Source organism: Cibotium barometz, chromosome 26 (assembly GCF_041138505.1).
Source record: "Cibotium barometz isolate CiBa-2024 chromosome 26, ASM4113850v1, whole genome shotgun sequence".
In the NCBI taxonomy this organism is placed as follows: Eukaryota; Viridiplantae; Streptophyta; class Polypodiopsida; order Cyatheales; family Cibotiaceae; genus Cibotium; species Cibotium barometz.
Window position 1 is genome coordinate 15,511,268 of NC_141071.1, and position 16,165 is coordinate 15,527,432.

A 16,165-nucleotide genomic window follows, 5' to 3' on the forward strand; every position below is an offset into this window, starting at 1 on the left:
CTGCGGTGAAGGTCGGGGTCTCTTGCGAGGACAGGCCTTGGCCAGGTGGCCGACCTGCTTGCATATAAAACACTGGGTCGGGAGCCCCGAAAACTCCACTCTCTGATCGATCCATCCCCCCCCCTATCCTAGGTAGCTGAATGACCTTCGGAAGAGAGGAGATGTCAGGAACCAAAACTCTGACCGAAGGCAGGCCAGCTGCTCTAGCCACCACTGAAGCTGCTGTGGGGCCGGTCTCAAGCACCGAGCCCACCAATGATCCTATCCTAGAAAGGAGCGGAAGGTACTTGCAGCGGAGTCCAGGAAAGCAAACTGTGACATGGAATAGGCACTCTCCCTGCTCGGCCACTGTTGGGTCGAAACCATGCTGCCAAGGTCTGAAGAAGGCCCGAGCGCCCCTAATGTCAAGGGAACTCATGGCTAGGACCTAGGCCACGCTCTGGGCTGTCTCGAACTCAATCTGGTAGTGTCCGCGGCCCAGTAACTGAACGGGAATGTGCCTAGAGGCGTTCCACCTTTGCGGCGAGGCTCGCTTCCTCTTCTGGCGAAAGAGAAAGCCTGATGGGGGTATCCTCAGGGGCGGGCGAGGGGGCTGCGGAAGAGTCCCTCTGAGGTGGGGCGGGAGGAGCCTCCATCAGAGTCTGAAGCTGAATCGAGGGCGAAGCGAAAAACGGAGGGCCCTGCAAGAATCGAGCTACACAAAAAAAGGCGGAGCAAGGAGGGGAAGAGGGGGAAGGGCGGAAGACAGAGGGGGAGGGGTGGAAGACAAAGGGGAAGGGGCGGAGGACAGAGGGGCACAGAAAAAAAAAAACAGAGGGGGAGGGACAAAAGGCAGAGGCGGAAAAAAGAAAGGGGGGGGGGCGGCGGGGAACGAAAGGGGGGGTGGGGAAAGCGCGAATGGGGGGGGGGAGGGCGGGGGCAGGGGGGGCGGGACGCGGAGGAAGGGGGGGGAGCGGGGGGCATGAAGGAGACCAAGCAGGCGGGCAGGGGGCGACGGGCGCGAAAGGGAGGGCGGGGGGACGCGAGAAGCACAGGGGCGCGGGGGGGGGGAGGGGTGAGCAGGCGGGGAGAGGCAGTCATCACGAGGGCGGGGAGGGGGGGTGCGAGCAGGCGGCAGCTCGAGCAAGTGGGGGGGGGACCCGCAACAGCAGCACACTAGCAATCTCAGTACCTATCAGAACGCTTCCTTTCAGATTTTTGGAAGAGGCTTTGGGATTGCTTTTGACCGAGAAAGATCACTCTCTTCCTTTGGCTGACGGCACACAGGAGTCTAACGGTGGATACTTGGTTGGCAGTCGGAGATCAGTCAATAGCTTGCCCGAGGTGTGGCCACCCCCAGGAGTCTCAGTGACATTGCCTTTGGGATTGCCCGAAGGCTCAGCAGATTTGGCAACGGATTCTCCGCATCTTCGCTATGGATAGGGCATCGACCCGGATCATCACTTGGGGTACTCTCGCTTGGGCCATCGAGGCTAGAGTGGTCAAGACTTATGAGGAGGATGGGGGAGGACTTGCCCTTCAGGTCTCCCACCATCGTATTGCAGTAGTTCCAGTCACAACCCCACCAGCAAGTGTCTGGCGACCAGGCTCATGCCAATGATGGAAGATTTGCAGTAGCATAGCAACCTGGCACATCTGGCGTGCTAGATGTAGCGAGACCATCGAGGGTACCCACACTCCGCCGGCTGAGACTGTCAGGAGCATATGTCTCGACCTCATTCACACCCTCCGCGGTCAATGGGGGAAGCTGCAGGGAGGTTCTGACCGCATGCGGAAGCGGCGGGAAGCCTTCTTGAGACTTTGGAGGCCTGGCCCTTTCCTCATAGATAGAGGCGATGACCCCATTTGGCATTAGAGAGACATGTGTGGTTGTCCCCCCCCCTCTCCTCCCCTTGTATGAGATAGCCTTCTCCTCATAGAGCAGCAGCCAGCCGGAGGAGAAGCATCTCTTCCCCTTATGATCACTTGTTCCCCGCCCTTATATGAGGCGAGTTTGTATTTAGCCCTTCGTGGCTGTTTTTTCTTTAACTAATTGAAGGATCTTTTCCCCGAAAAAAAAAAAGAAGAATGAGTCCTCGATCACCTTCAACGCCTCTTTCTCCTTGACCAAGGTCGATTGATCGCAATTGCACCACGCGCAAGCTCTATCTTATGCTCCACATTTTTGCACGGAGGCAAAGAAAAGGATAGGCCAAATTTAAAAACATTGAAAAAATCCATCTTGTTTCTTTTTCAGAAACTCTGTTGCATCATAAGCTAGAGTTACACCATCTTGTGTGTCCAATACGCTTGGAAATTTATAAATCCAAACAGATAATTACAAGAGCCAGATCGATAATTCACTATCGACTCAGAAGAATGAACAAGCATTCACGGGGCCTACAATGACAACGCTCAATAATAGATGGCTATTTCCTATAAAGTAAGGGTATATTTCACTCATAAAGTGAGAGGCAGACTCACGAGTCTGGATAGGGCTCAACTGCAGCATTAGGCCTATCGGGGATATTTTCAACCTAACCCAAATTTGGTTTTTTGCTAGTAAATTTTTGTTCAAGCATGGGACTGGAGCTCCTACCCCTGAGCACGCTGGTCGCCCGCACGTTTCTGCACCTACCCCTTCCTCTACCCCCTCCCAGGCCTTCGTGCTTCCACCTCTATCCATCCTATTGTTTTGCAACTGCCCTTCTTTCTCCACCTGTTGCCCTCTTGCATTCAGAGCCTCATATTTGTGTGAAACAGCCCTTAAATGGCTTAGTGTGTATATGTTTGTGAACCACCTCTTATACCGTTTAATGTGTGAATGTGATAAGCAATGATGTCATAGGCCTAGCCATGTGTCATTTCCCCAATGAACGTGATGTGTCAAAAGATAAGGCTTTTAAGCCTATAAAAAGCACTGTACTCGAAGCTTTTATCAACACTAATCAATATATTCATTGAGTCGTGCATATGCTCTCTCTCTCTCTCTCTCTCTCTCTCTCTCTCTCTCTCTATGAGTATCTTCTATCCACCATAGCTCCTGACCTGTGCTAACCCTAATAACTACAAATGGTATCAGAGCTAGGCTCTCAAGTTGCTGTCCCCACCTCAGACCAAAGCTCATCGCTCCTGTCTATAGCTTGTCGCCGCCGTTTTAGAGCCAAGAGCCAATGTCCGCCATTTCTGCGACTAGATCTGGGCAGTGCTAGTACAAGGGGCTCCATCAACACTTAGCCCGTCATCGGTGCTGCCCGTCTACTTGGCAGTGCTACTACTAAGAGATCTGCCGCCGCCGCTTCTCCGCCCATTTTGCCCTGCTGCTCTGCCCACCTCCGCCCAATTCCAGCATTATTGCTAGTGACGAGTAAAATCCTAGCCATCCTGGTGGCTTCCCTTGCCTAAAGTCATCATCGCCGACTAACTCCACATCATTAATGCCGGATGACTTCACGGAATTACTGCCCACATCTCTGATACACACTAATCGTGCATACTAACTTGGAGAAAAGCAATGACAGAAAGGTGACCGGCTACATGTAACCGATAGGGGACCAGAACAGAAGAGAAACACTTCAAATATGCAAACAGATAATGACAACACGAAGGCCACATAATATAAATAGACAACACACTGAGCCGGAATGGCCAGCCCCCCATAGGAACTTCTTTATTACGTAGAGGGTTTTACAAAGAATCCAAGGTGAGGGTGCAAACAACACCAGATTTTCCATAGTATACTGGTCAGCTTTTCACATAGCATGCTAGAGACTCTATCAAAGTCCTCTTCACAAAAGCCAGGCCAAGTCAGTGCCACAAAAGAGTCCCAACCATTCTTCAACATGTGCGGCCAGTTCACCAGTGGCCAGAAGAGAAAGAAACTTGCACTCTTGCTGTACGGACAGCCTTTGCAGCAACAAATCGGGAGAGAGAAAAGATGGCTGCTGAAGAGAGAAAGTGGTTAGCTGCTATACGGTCTGCTATCAGCCCCACCTGTGCACATCCCCAATAGCATCCCCTTCCTCCTTGCTCTTCTTTTGATAGAGTCAACCAACTAAAAATATTATAGTTGTTCTTCCTTTTGGCCAAAAGTGGCCCTCCTTGCTACAAATATCCAAGCTCGTGCTTTGTTTAGCTAATCACTCTATACATGGCAAAACTTGCCATCTTAAGTGTCCAGACTTTAAAAAAATATCATAAAAGGTGGGCACCTGGCTTTTATTGACTTTGTGGGCCACAAATTGTCCAGCATGTCTATGAATCCACACCCAAATTATAATATGTCCAGCCAAACTTTAATGATGTTTGAACATGTTGACTTATAAACCATATAGTCCACATAAACGATTAAAATCCCATGATGCTCATGCTTTGAGACCATCTTTCAGGCCAATCCATGCTAGTGAATGCTTCAACTTAACCCCTTTTGTGGAAAATCCCCGTTCTCACCTTGGTTCTGTTTTGTGTGTGGGCTTCCCCCACAACATTGATCAAAGCTGGTGAAGGGACCAAATGGTGACATCCCCTCCGCTTTATAAGCAGTTGTCCACAACTGTATAAGCCTGATACCATGAACATACTCTTCAAGTGTAGCTGATCCAGTGCTAATCTTTAGTATGCAACCATAGCCATACAAAAGAATACTTCCAGTTAAAGTTTCTATAGCCAACAGGCACCTTTCATATTGGGAAATGTCCAGGCTCGTGACATCCTCCCCAGCTTTAATGCATGTATCCAAGATATAATCATGTCTCAAATAAATGGGCGAGACTAGGCGAGTCTCCATAAATCCATAATATTGTCCCGATTTCCATCAAGTGGGCGACTTTACCAGTTACACTCCCACTTAGATATCCATCCCTTACTTATTGGCCCTTGCTTTATTGATAACCTTTTGGCCATTATTAGCCCTAGGCTATTAATTATAAGCTCTTAGCCAATCTAGACCTCATCTTGCTAGTATCCTTGGCCCACACCCATTGCCTCAACCTAAGTCCTAACCCTAACCTCAGTTAGTCTACGTCCCTAGACCTAACCATAGGCCTATAGGGACGTAACACGTCCGGAAGTATGATTTCTAGGATGATGCCATCATGTTGTTAGAGATTGATCTGGATGTGATGTGTTTGCAGTGGGCCTCTCAGGATACAATACATGTTACAGCATATGAGAGACATTTCTTAGAGATGGGAGTCATGCATGAGCTGATTATATACAATGGGATATCTCGTTAGCCGATCTACCTATAAAAGCTGACCACGCTTACCTCTCATTCACCATTTCATGCCATGCCATACACCCCACCAGCCTACAAACTTGATACGCTGCCAAGGGTGAGAACTCATCCCGTCTTTCATGTTGGTAGACTAACAGAGATGTTGGGGGTTGGAGGTAGTCCTGTTTTGGATGGTGCACTTGCTCATTGAAGAAACTAACTCAAAATGTTCCACGAGCCAATATCGATTCTAGATTAGTGTGAGAGAGCACTTGAAGCAAGAGTGTTATAGAGATGCTAATCAAGTGGAAAGATCGTATTGACGTCAAAAGTTCTTGGGAAATAGTGGAGTCTCTTGAGAGGTGTTTCTTGACTTTCTTTCTAGTAATCCTCTATTGATGAACGAGTGGGGGGTCTACTTTAAAGGATGGAGACCCGAGCAAGGCCTTGGCCATGACTCTAGCCAAACACTTCGACAGTGGACTCCAGTGGTATGGGACGCTGGAGTTGGGGTGACAAGCATGACTGTGAGGTTGGTCTAGCCTCTCCCTCGAGGGTGCTTTGGATATGGAGCTCTGGTTGAGAGGAGAGACTTACCAATTTGTTTCACTTACCAATTTGGTTTGTGTATGTGAATTTGTCTTGGTCGTGGTGTTGGTCTAACATCTCGCTTGGGGGTGCTCCAAATGGAGCTATGGTTGGGAGGTGGGTAGTCAATCACTTCATGTTACATACCTAGTGCTAATCCTCGAGATTAGTGGTTAGGGGAACCTTGGGAATGGGGATTAGGAGAAAGCAGGTTAATACGGGGGGCTAAGGTCTGACTCCCATAGATCCATGCCAGTCCTTCGGCATGTCAATCTATGCTCTACCACACACGTAGCCGGAGTCTTGGTCGAACTCTTACCAATAGTGAGGTTATGACAATAATGACCTATGTTTCACTTGTATAACGCCCACTACTACTATAAATAACCATCCTGTGATAAGTAGCCAGTACACATGGACTTATTAATAATAACCATAAGAGGCTTCCCAAGCTTGTCTAACCAAGATCTTCTAAACACAGTTCAACACAAGATTACAGAAAACCAACAAAAGGGGTGCACGCAAGCTCACCACCCACCTGTAGGATCAATACTTCGATCCACCCCTAACCCAGCGGCTAAGTTCTGACTCCCATAGATGAATGCCAGTCCTTCGGCATGCCGATCTATTCTATGCCACACATGTAGCCAGAGTCTTGATCGAACTCTAACCAATAGTGAAGTTATGACAATAATAACCCATTTTTCACTTATATAGTGCCCACTGGTGCTATAAATAACCATTCTGTTATGAAGAGCTTTATAAATAGCCAGTACACATGGATTTATTAGTAATAACCTTAGCCGCATGTATTAGCCTGCTTTCTCCTGTTCCCAAGGCTCCCCTAACCCTACCGGATAAGGCTACTAATCCCGAGGATTAGCACTAGGTACGCAATACTTCACCAATTAGTGTGTGAGTTTGTCTTGCAAGAGCTTCCCAAGAGTAAGGGCTGCTCATAGTGCGATCAGATACCCTTTTGAGTGATTTATTATGCAATTGTGCAATCACTGATGTACTACAACAAGATGGGCATAAAGATCCTTGTAAGAGCAAGAAGTTGAAGGAAGGAAATCTAACTCACGTTGGTGTGTGGCCTTGGCCACGGCAAAATACCTCCTACGGGCGGGCACTCACTTGGTGCCTACAGGCAGAGAAAAACTGCTACTATCGGAAGATCTACTTGTGTGTGTGTGTGTGTGTGGGGGGGGGAGGGGGGGGGGGGGGGCATAGTTGCTAGCAATGACCGATGCTCTTTAAGGCATGGGAGCACTTGTAATATGGTGCACATTTTTGCTCAAATAGACCGTGGAGCATCAGATAACTGCATGTAACCTCCAACCGGCATTGGACTGAGTATCAGAGTTACTCAAGCTAGGTGTTTCAACAACTTGATAAGATGATCAAATGCATATCGCGAAGGTAAATGTGGTGGCACATGCAATGAGCAAGAAGGAATATTCTAAACCGTCTTTTCTTTCAGCTTATGGTTGTTTGGATTTTAGTGAAGCATTCTTTATGTTCTTACCAAATAGATCATAGGACATGGGGGTATACAATGTACACTGAAGACGCCAGAGTGTTAATACTTTTGGCCCCAAATGCATATGCAGGTGATAGATTATGTGAGCCAATGCATAAAGCAAAAGCACCACCCAACATGCAGAAGCACAGCACATGATGTTTACCTTTGTGGACAAACTTAGTTAGTTCATCATGTTCACCCCATGCATAGTCAATGTCTCAGGAAAGGAGTCGGCCAAATTATTTTTAAGCTAAAGACAAAACACTTTCAAAATTAAAAAAGACAAAAGTGCCTGCAATATATATACAACTGGAAAGTGCCTGGTGCCTACAATCTAAATCATCGTAATTACCACCGACAAGGTACAAACACTTGAACCCGAAGAACACCATTACACTCTACAATAAATGCTCTGGCCAATGTTAGGAAGCTTTAGGTGGCGGTGGCACCTAAAAACTTCACCTAAATCAAAGCCAATGAAGTGCAAGAGTTCAAAGTGAACCTCAAGTTTCCTGTAAATTAACTGGTGACAGGAAATTTTTCGCTACCATGGTGAAATAGCCAATTTAATATTGACAAGGAAGGTCTTCCTGTTCCACAGTTAAAGTGCACTAGCTTTGATAAAGATAAAAAGAAAGTGACAACTATATAAATATGACATTGTGTGTGACACAACCAAGTGTGTGCATCTGTAAAAATGCATGCATAAACAGTTAACAAGAAAGAAAGATTTAAGGTTTCCCTTTTCCACTTCAATAAAACCATAGTAAAGGAAATAGAAATACAAGATTAAAAATAGCCAACAAACCACGGTGTATGTATAGCCTTGATTCTAATGGAATCCCCCAAAGCGACTTCTTCTCCATCTTGTAATGCATCTGTTTGGCCTTGAATATTGTCTTCGGAACCTCCATATACTTTAATGCCCGGTATCAGCTTCTTTATTTTATCATTGCCTCCAGCATGATCCCTATTTATTGTTCAACTTCAAACTAACGGTACTCTCTCTCTCTCTCTCTCTCTCTCTCTCTCTCTCTCTCTCTTGCCAAAATGAATCTTCAAGAACTGGAGACTTACATTAAAATAGTGGAGGAGAATGCTAAAAAGGCTCTGTCCGCACAAAAGAAGATGCTGGACAGGGTTCTAAATCAGCATGAAAAACAACTAGAAGGCCCACGCAAGAAAATCCAAGGCAAAAATGACCAAATTACAGAGCTGGAAGCAAAGCTGAGTCGACAGCAAGAGCTCCCCCCGTCGTCTGTGCACCTGCACCTCCCCCCCCTTCCCCAGGGGCATCAGTGCACCTGTCCTCCCATCCTCTCCCTCCATTCCTCCTTGCGCTGCCCTCCACCTCCCTCTTCCTGCATGCATCTCCCCTCCCTCACCATCATCCACCACGTCCCTGCTGTAGAGGGCATGATGCTATCTGGGTGGTGATATATGACCATGGAGACAACCGAAATAGCACAACAGTTGTTGGGCAGCATGTCAGGTTGCACGGTTGGGTCAAGTTTCCTAATTATCCTCATTATGTGAGGCAACAGCAGGATGCATCAGGGCTTGGTGGATGTGCTTTCTACATATCCCCAAGAGACCATTTGATTGGTCGATTTTTCCTATGAGATGCTGAGCATGATGGTAGGTTACGTTTGGTATGGCTATTTGCCAAATTCCTTGACATTGAAGGACTTAAAGGTATGATAGCTTCTGCTGGATGTTCTATCAGGGATCGCTACCCTAGTTAGAGTGAGTATTCTTAGGGATCGCGACCTTCTATGAGAATACTCAGATGTATTTGTTTACCCGATAGTTCTACGTTTGACAGGGATGTATGTTATGTTATCCCCCCTAGGTACAATGATTATTACCACATCTGAATATGGATAAATAATTAGCTGGAACTGACTCTAAGGATTCATGTGCTACTAGACTTTCGGAGTAAGGGAAATGGTGAGACTTGTTGAGGTTGGGTGATCTGTCAATTTCTTTTCCGGGAGATTTGGAGTTCACATTGAGGCTATTTATAGCAAGTTAGCCATTTATGGCATAGTTATCACTATATAAGTGACGCTTGGGTTATTATTGAGAAAAAGTTGTGTGGATGCACCAGAAACATTGTGTGGTTTTTGACGTTTCGGGACAAAACGTTTCGTCTTTCGGCTAAGAAACGTAGAGGTTTCGTAATTTTTTCTATATAAATACAATAAATACAATAAAATCATAATTTTTTCTATATAAATACAATAAAATCGTTTAGAACTTGTAGTTTGTAGAATTATTTGTAGGCCTACCTAGTGCTAGCTAGGCACTTAAAATATGGTAAAAGCTTAGGCAATTGTGGTCACAATTGGGCAATTGGGGAGTTGTGGAACTGTGACTTGTGAGAAATTGGGGATTTATGAGAAATTGGGCAGTTGAGAATTTAGAGAATTGGGAATATTGGGGAATTTGTGAGAAATTGGGGGAAAGAGGAGGAGGAGGAGAAGAAGAAGAAGAAGAAGAAGAGGTGACTGCAGATCGTGTGCGAGAGAGAGAGAGAGAGAGAGAGAGAGAGAGAGAGTGAAGGCCCATCTTCAAGACCTGCCAAAGTCAAGCTACATATCACCAACACAAAGGTTGGACACTCCATGGGAGATCATTGCTAGCATCACAGCCTGGCACATTTGGAAGGCTAGATGCACTGAGGCCATGAAGGGCACTTTGGTTTATGATACATAGCGCATTTGCAAGATTTGGTGTGATATTATCCACACGCTTATGACCACTTGGGCCAAGATTCAGGGATCTTCAAGGGTTGCAAAGAGAAAGCCTGGCTAGTTCATGAGAGAGTGGGATCATGGCATCTTTTTCACTACCTCTCACATGGGACCTTGCTGGCAGCACAAGGCACCAGATTGGTTGAGATTCCACCCCCCCCCCCCCCCCCCACCCCACCCCCGCTTGATCTGAAATCTCCCTTTTTGTTTTTTTTTTTAAAATCATACTTAATAGAAGTCTCTGAAAAAAAAAATTGACACTCTGATACCAATGTAACATGGGTGCTTACGGAAGCGTGTTTATGAATTGATTGATTCCGATTAATACTCAATCAGAGACTTAGACCCATGTATTGATCTGAAGCTATCCGCATCGAATACACCTCAGACTTTATGGATGTGATCTTATACAGGAAACTGGTTGGTAGTCTCATCTTCTTAAGTAATAGTAGACCAGACATCACTTTTGATGTTGGTGTTTTGAGCAGGTTTTCCAACAAGCCCCGAGAGAATCATTGGAAAGTAAGTATGTGATGCATCCAAGGTACTCAAGGGTACGGCATCACCTATGCTGCGGGCAAGACACTCAGTGGCTGTTGTGACCCAAATTGGGTGGGTAATTTAAACACTGAGCGCTCGGTAACACAGTATTGTTTTTCTCTTGGTTTGGGATGCATTTCTTGGATCGGTAGGAAACAACCAACTGTTGCACTCTCATCGACAAAGGCTAAGTACAAAGCTACATGCTTTGCATCATGTGAGGCATTATGACTGAAAAGGATTCTATAGGATATGGGAGTGTTGCAGCAACAACCTACAGTGCTGCAATGTGAGAACCAGAGTTGCAGAAGTAGCTTACAACGCTGCAATGTAAGAACCAAAGTTGCATGGCCATTTCTCCGAATCTTGTGTTTCATGCTCCTGCAAAACACATTGAGATTCGTTAGCACTTTGTGCGCGAGCTCATCATGTTTAGGGAGATCGAGATGGTCTACTGGTCGACAACAAAGAATTAAGCACACATCTTCACAAAGGCTCTTAGCAGGGATCAAATGGAGTATCATCTTCATCAACTCGGCATCAGACCACAGAGGTATTTCACCTTCGGGTGGACATTGAAGGCAAGGTGTTGGATATCAATGCTTCACCCTCATATTGTATTGTCTAGGAATCGGCTAGCTCATGTTTGTACAGCCCCCATTATGAGCAGTAGCCATGGCTGAGCAGCCCATGCACCCAACATCCCTATATTCACACGGGAAGGTGGCCTAGGAGGCCAAATGGTTTAAAGATAGCTTAGATTAGATTTGGCACACTGCCAAATAGGCTGCATGCTACATTGGACCATAATCTCATAACGGAGTAGGTAGACTTTACTCTTGGACACCTTGTCCTGACATTGCAGGGTCCAAGATGAGCCTGGATGGCCATGGGAGGTAGTTCATCTTTATGGGCCGAGTCTACACCGGGACGGTGGCACCATGACTGTGGACCTAGCGGTCATGTCATGGCAATCCGGTGTATACAAGCCTATATAGATACACAACCAGCCTCTTCTCCACACAATTCATCAGTCATCACTATGAGTTTACTCCCTAGCTTCTACTAGCATACAACCTCCATCTTAGCATTCTGGATCAGCCATCAAAGCTCCCTTTCACAGGAGCACACGACTGTGGGGCTTTGCCATCTATTGTATCACTTCAGCAATAAAGTATTCTTCTCTATCTTTGTTATTGTGCAATTTAAGTTTTAAAGTTTTGTGTTGTGAAAGATCCTACTTGTGAGTGTTCTCTGGTATACATCGCACGTTGTATCCTCTTACAAATGCCTCCCGCACAATGAACAAATGCAGAAACACACCTCTTACTCTCTACAGCTTACAACAGTTTCAACTAAGACATGCTTGCCATCAAAGAGGATTCTCTTAGGGCACTTCACCATGAGGAGGACTAGCAATAATAGTTAGTTTTGTTGAGAGCAGTATTAGTGTGTCTTAGCAACAGCATACCAATGATGGTGGGTGGTGATCACAAACTTTATGTTTGCTCCATGTGCTTCTGCTGCCTCTATGATTCGAGGAGGCTCTACAGGATCAACAACTGCTGCATCTCCTGATGAATCATCAACAAGGCTGCATCATCCAGCATTATGTAACTATTAGTATATAGTAGTTCTGTGGCTTAGCTCTCATAAAGCGATACCACAGTTTCTTATTATAACACATACTGGATAAGTTGCAAAATATTTAAAACAACTTTTGACAAGTGATGCCACAGCTCTCTCTTGTTAGTGCACAAAATAAATACAAAAAAAAAGGCTCAAGTTAAACTAGAAACTATGACAAGCACAAAATAGATGACGTTTGAAACATTTAGTGAAGGGTAAAGTACAAACACAAACTGCTATAACAAATTACTTGTGACTTCCAAAGTCAAGGCAAAGCTTTGAGATTGACTTGATCCATAGAAATTAGACTTCACAAATTGGGCCTGAGGTACACGAGTGGACATAACATGTGCTTGGTCCTGGACACTGGTTGAAATGCGTAGAATATACAGCTGATCAGACTGATCCAGAAATAACCGCAAGAAGCAAAAGGAGATGAGATCCTATGTCACAAACATGAAAAGTATCTGCCCCTATGTCAAGCATCCCCTTTGACTGCAGCACAGCTACCTGAATATCGAGGAGCTTGTGAAGCTGCAAGTGAGACTGCTATCCAAGAGCCTTAGTCACCCTAGTAGCTTTTCCCTTGTTTACTTGTAATGTGCAAGGAATGCACTACAAAGTTTTTAACAAGGTGATCGTCAAAAATCAGTTTTGATAGCAAAATTTGATGGCAGCTCAATCTTTTACAAGGTTTAGAAGTCTATAATCTAGTAGAATTGAAGAGAAAGTAAGATCTTCTTAGGAGGAGGAGATTCACTATGTTAGAATAATATCTTAAAACATGATGTTCTTAGTAAGGCTCCCTTGGCTTGCACAATTTTGTTCGTAACTTTTTATAAAGGTGTCAGAATGTAGCAATCTATAGCTCCAAATGATCTCAACACAATAAACAGTAAATTCAGGGTTGGACAGGCATCCTCTGTTTTGGGATTTCGTGGTAGGGTCTGGGACTCAAATCCCAAAACAGAGAATACATGTCCAACCCTGAAATTCACTGTCTTTATCTTGTTGAGAAGAGGGCTTCAAGCCGATCGTTTTGTTACATGTGGAAGCTTGGAGAGAGACTCGTTTTCTTGGTTAGAGCAGAACTCAGAATTCAAAATTCATATTTTCACACATGCGAAAGCGAATGAGAGAGGCAGAGAAAGTGAATGAGAGAAAGCAAGTTATATTAAACGTCTTCAAAAGACCCAATGGATCCTTCAGACCAAAGTGATACAATAGTGTCCATGTAATCTCATCATGATACAAAAAAGAAACAAAGCCTCTCCAAGATCTCCTCAAGCTGGGGCTGATGTCTGTCTTGCTGGCAAGGTCCACGGAGTCTGGTATGTCGGGCTCTGTAGTGCCATGTCCCAATCTAGAGTCACACCAGAAATGGGTCTAGCCGGAGGTCGGGCACTCTAGAATGTGTGGCTCAATGAGGCTGTGGGTATGTCATCCATGGCTGGTGTGGCATCCTCTTGTGTTCGGAAGAACTGAGTAATGGTCGCCTAGGGCCGAGTTGGATGTCTCCCCCGAGGTCTCAACTCCCTAATCAGCGAGTCTCTATGACGATGAAGCTCTAGTGGGAAGAGGCCTAGGCACCCCTAATCTGGATAATCCAAGGTTCCAAACCCTTCTCTAAAGAGACAATGGAATCTCCCTTGGATCTCATAATATACGGTGCACCTGCATATGAAGTACTCCTCTGACTCGACCTCCCTCTCGCATATAGTGCATATCCGCTCCTCACGAGGTACCTGCATGGCTCTCCTTGTCTCTATCCCCAGGCGGTGCGATGACACCCGCAACTGGCCCACTGCAATCCGCATGGCATGTGACATGTATATGTCAAGATGCTTGGCCCTGAGTATGAAACCATCCTGTGTAAGTCTCATGAAAGTATCCACGTAGTGCTATAAAATGATATTCACTTTCCCCAAGCCCGAACTTGTGCACTCTTGAAATCTAAGTGCTCTACACTATCCAAGCAGTCAACACACACGGGTGTCAGAAAAGAAAAAAAGTTTTGAGGTTTCCTAGGCTCTGATACCAACTGTACAACACTTGCACCTATGTGCTAGGGTTTTTCAAAGATAGAAGAGAAGTGCGGTGGAATCGCACAAACAGCACACACAAGAAAGAAGTAATACAAGCTGTGGTTGAGAATGAAGATGCCAAATCAAAGCCGTGTGACCCACTGTACACTCCTAAACTAGCACTTCGCCTATAGAGAAGTCCAACACTGAGGAAAGCGGATGAATATGATGATCTGGCTACCCACATATATATATGCACCAATACGCCTAGTCAGCAAGTACTATTGTTGTCGCCCAGCTGTACCAGATTGCCATGTCATCTATGCCACATAACCAACAGTCCAACAACACGTCATCACTGCCATGGCTCTGTGAAGTCCAACACAATGCCACATCACCACCACCACGTCATCACTGCCACATGGTAGTGCCACGTGCACTGTCTCTCTCTGCCCGTCGTTGATATCCGATGTTTGGCTTTCCCCTACATACTCGTAGGCATGTCACAGCAGATGTACGTGCAGATACAACATCAACAAAGCGAAGGCAGCACTCAGGGGGGAGCAGCATATGGAGGCGGCTGCCAACAGTAGCAGCAGTGGCGATGGTGCTCAAGGGCAGCAATGTACAGCAGGGTTGTTATCAATAGCAGTAGTGGTACGGTGTGCTCAAAGACAGCCGCTGCTACCGCTGCTCAAAGGTAGCGACGCATAGGTGGCTACTGTAGAGAGTAGCACAGGGCAGCACAGAATGGCGTGGGCAACAGGTGGCTGCTGCAGGTCATCAAGGGCGGCGTCAGCAGCAACATCAACAAGGCAAGGGTAGCAATGGAAACAGGTGTTCGAGGCGAAAGATGCTGTAACAGGAGCTGAAGGTTGCCGACAATCAGAAACCCTAAAAATCAGAGGAATCCTAAACCTAACTCACATATCAATTGTAGGTTTAGGATTTACTTAGGCCTACTAAGTTGCAGTTAAGGTGACTGGAAGATATCCATTGCGAGTCTCTCTGGGGGGGGGGGGAGAGAGAGAGAGATGTGGCAAAGCTCAAAGGGAAAATGTGCATGACTCAATGACATGATTAGATTGATAGAAGTGATGTTCACTCACCATGTGCAGCTTTATCTTTAACCCATACAACTATCACACACTTATAAGTGTATGCCACAGGGCACACTTACCTTATCCATCTATAAGCGTGTGTGTACATTACTAGAACAATAACCGTTTAACGGGCTGTTCACACGCGCGCACTTATTTTTTTGTAATACGTTATATTACTAGTGGGAAACCTCCAAGTGGAGGAGAAAACCTGTTACCCACAATCAAAATATAGAAAACATGTATTAAAATTCTGGTAATGTGGGGGAAATGCTGCCAAATAGCCAAAAAAAAAAATTTGCCAGAAGATCTACCCACAAATCTCACATGAAGGCGTCCTAACAATCTGTCTAGAAGAGCATGGGAATAGGGGCAAGACCATAGAAGATGATAGACTGTCTCACGTGGATGTGAACACCTTCTACAAGATGCAAGCGAAATACGTCTCTTGGCCAAAAAACTGCCCCGGTAAAGCAACAATGAGGCATCTCCAGAAGAAGACTTTCTGTTTGACGGGTAATTTACTCTTCCAGATCTTCGAGAGAGAGACCCTCCACCAGCCATAAGGCTTGTTAATGTGCCATAGCAAATTTCTATGAGCCTGTATCCAAGGTGGAGGTAGAAGCAATTTGTATGCACTGGTTGCAATCAGATTGTGAAAGGGCACCGCATGGCAGCCTACATTTTGACCCACCAATATCCAATCTTTGAGGCTATGACTCAATTCTAGAGGAGGTACATGCTGAAAATCATGCAGTATAGAAGCTATGGTTCGCCATATCGGTCTATGATGTAGACCTAGATTGTAA

General features: G+C 45.7%; 1 protein-coding gene across 1 annotated transcript in view; it reads right to left on the reverse strand.

Annotated features, from left to right (window-relative positions):
- The window catches only part of GLY2 (Metallo-hydrolase/oxidoreductase superfamily protein), a 59,706-nt gene that overhangs the window by 13,576 nt on the left and 29,965 nt on the right, over positions 1-16,165 (reverse strand). The window contains exons 2-3 of the mRNA XM_086820324.1: positions 12,075-12,197; positions 8,116-8,277 (exon numbers count right to left, since the gene is read on the reverse strand). Of these exons, the coding sequence (XP_086676450.1) occupies positions 8,116-8,277; positions 12,075-12,197 (285 nt within the window). The remainder of the gene's footprint in view (positions 1-8,115; positions 8,278-12,074; positions 12,198-16,165) is intronic.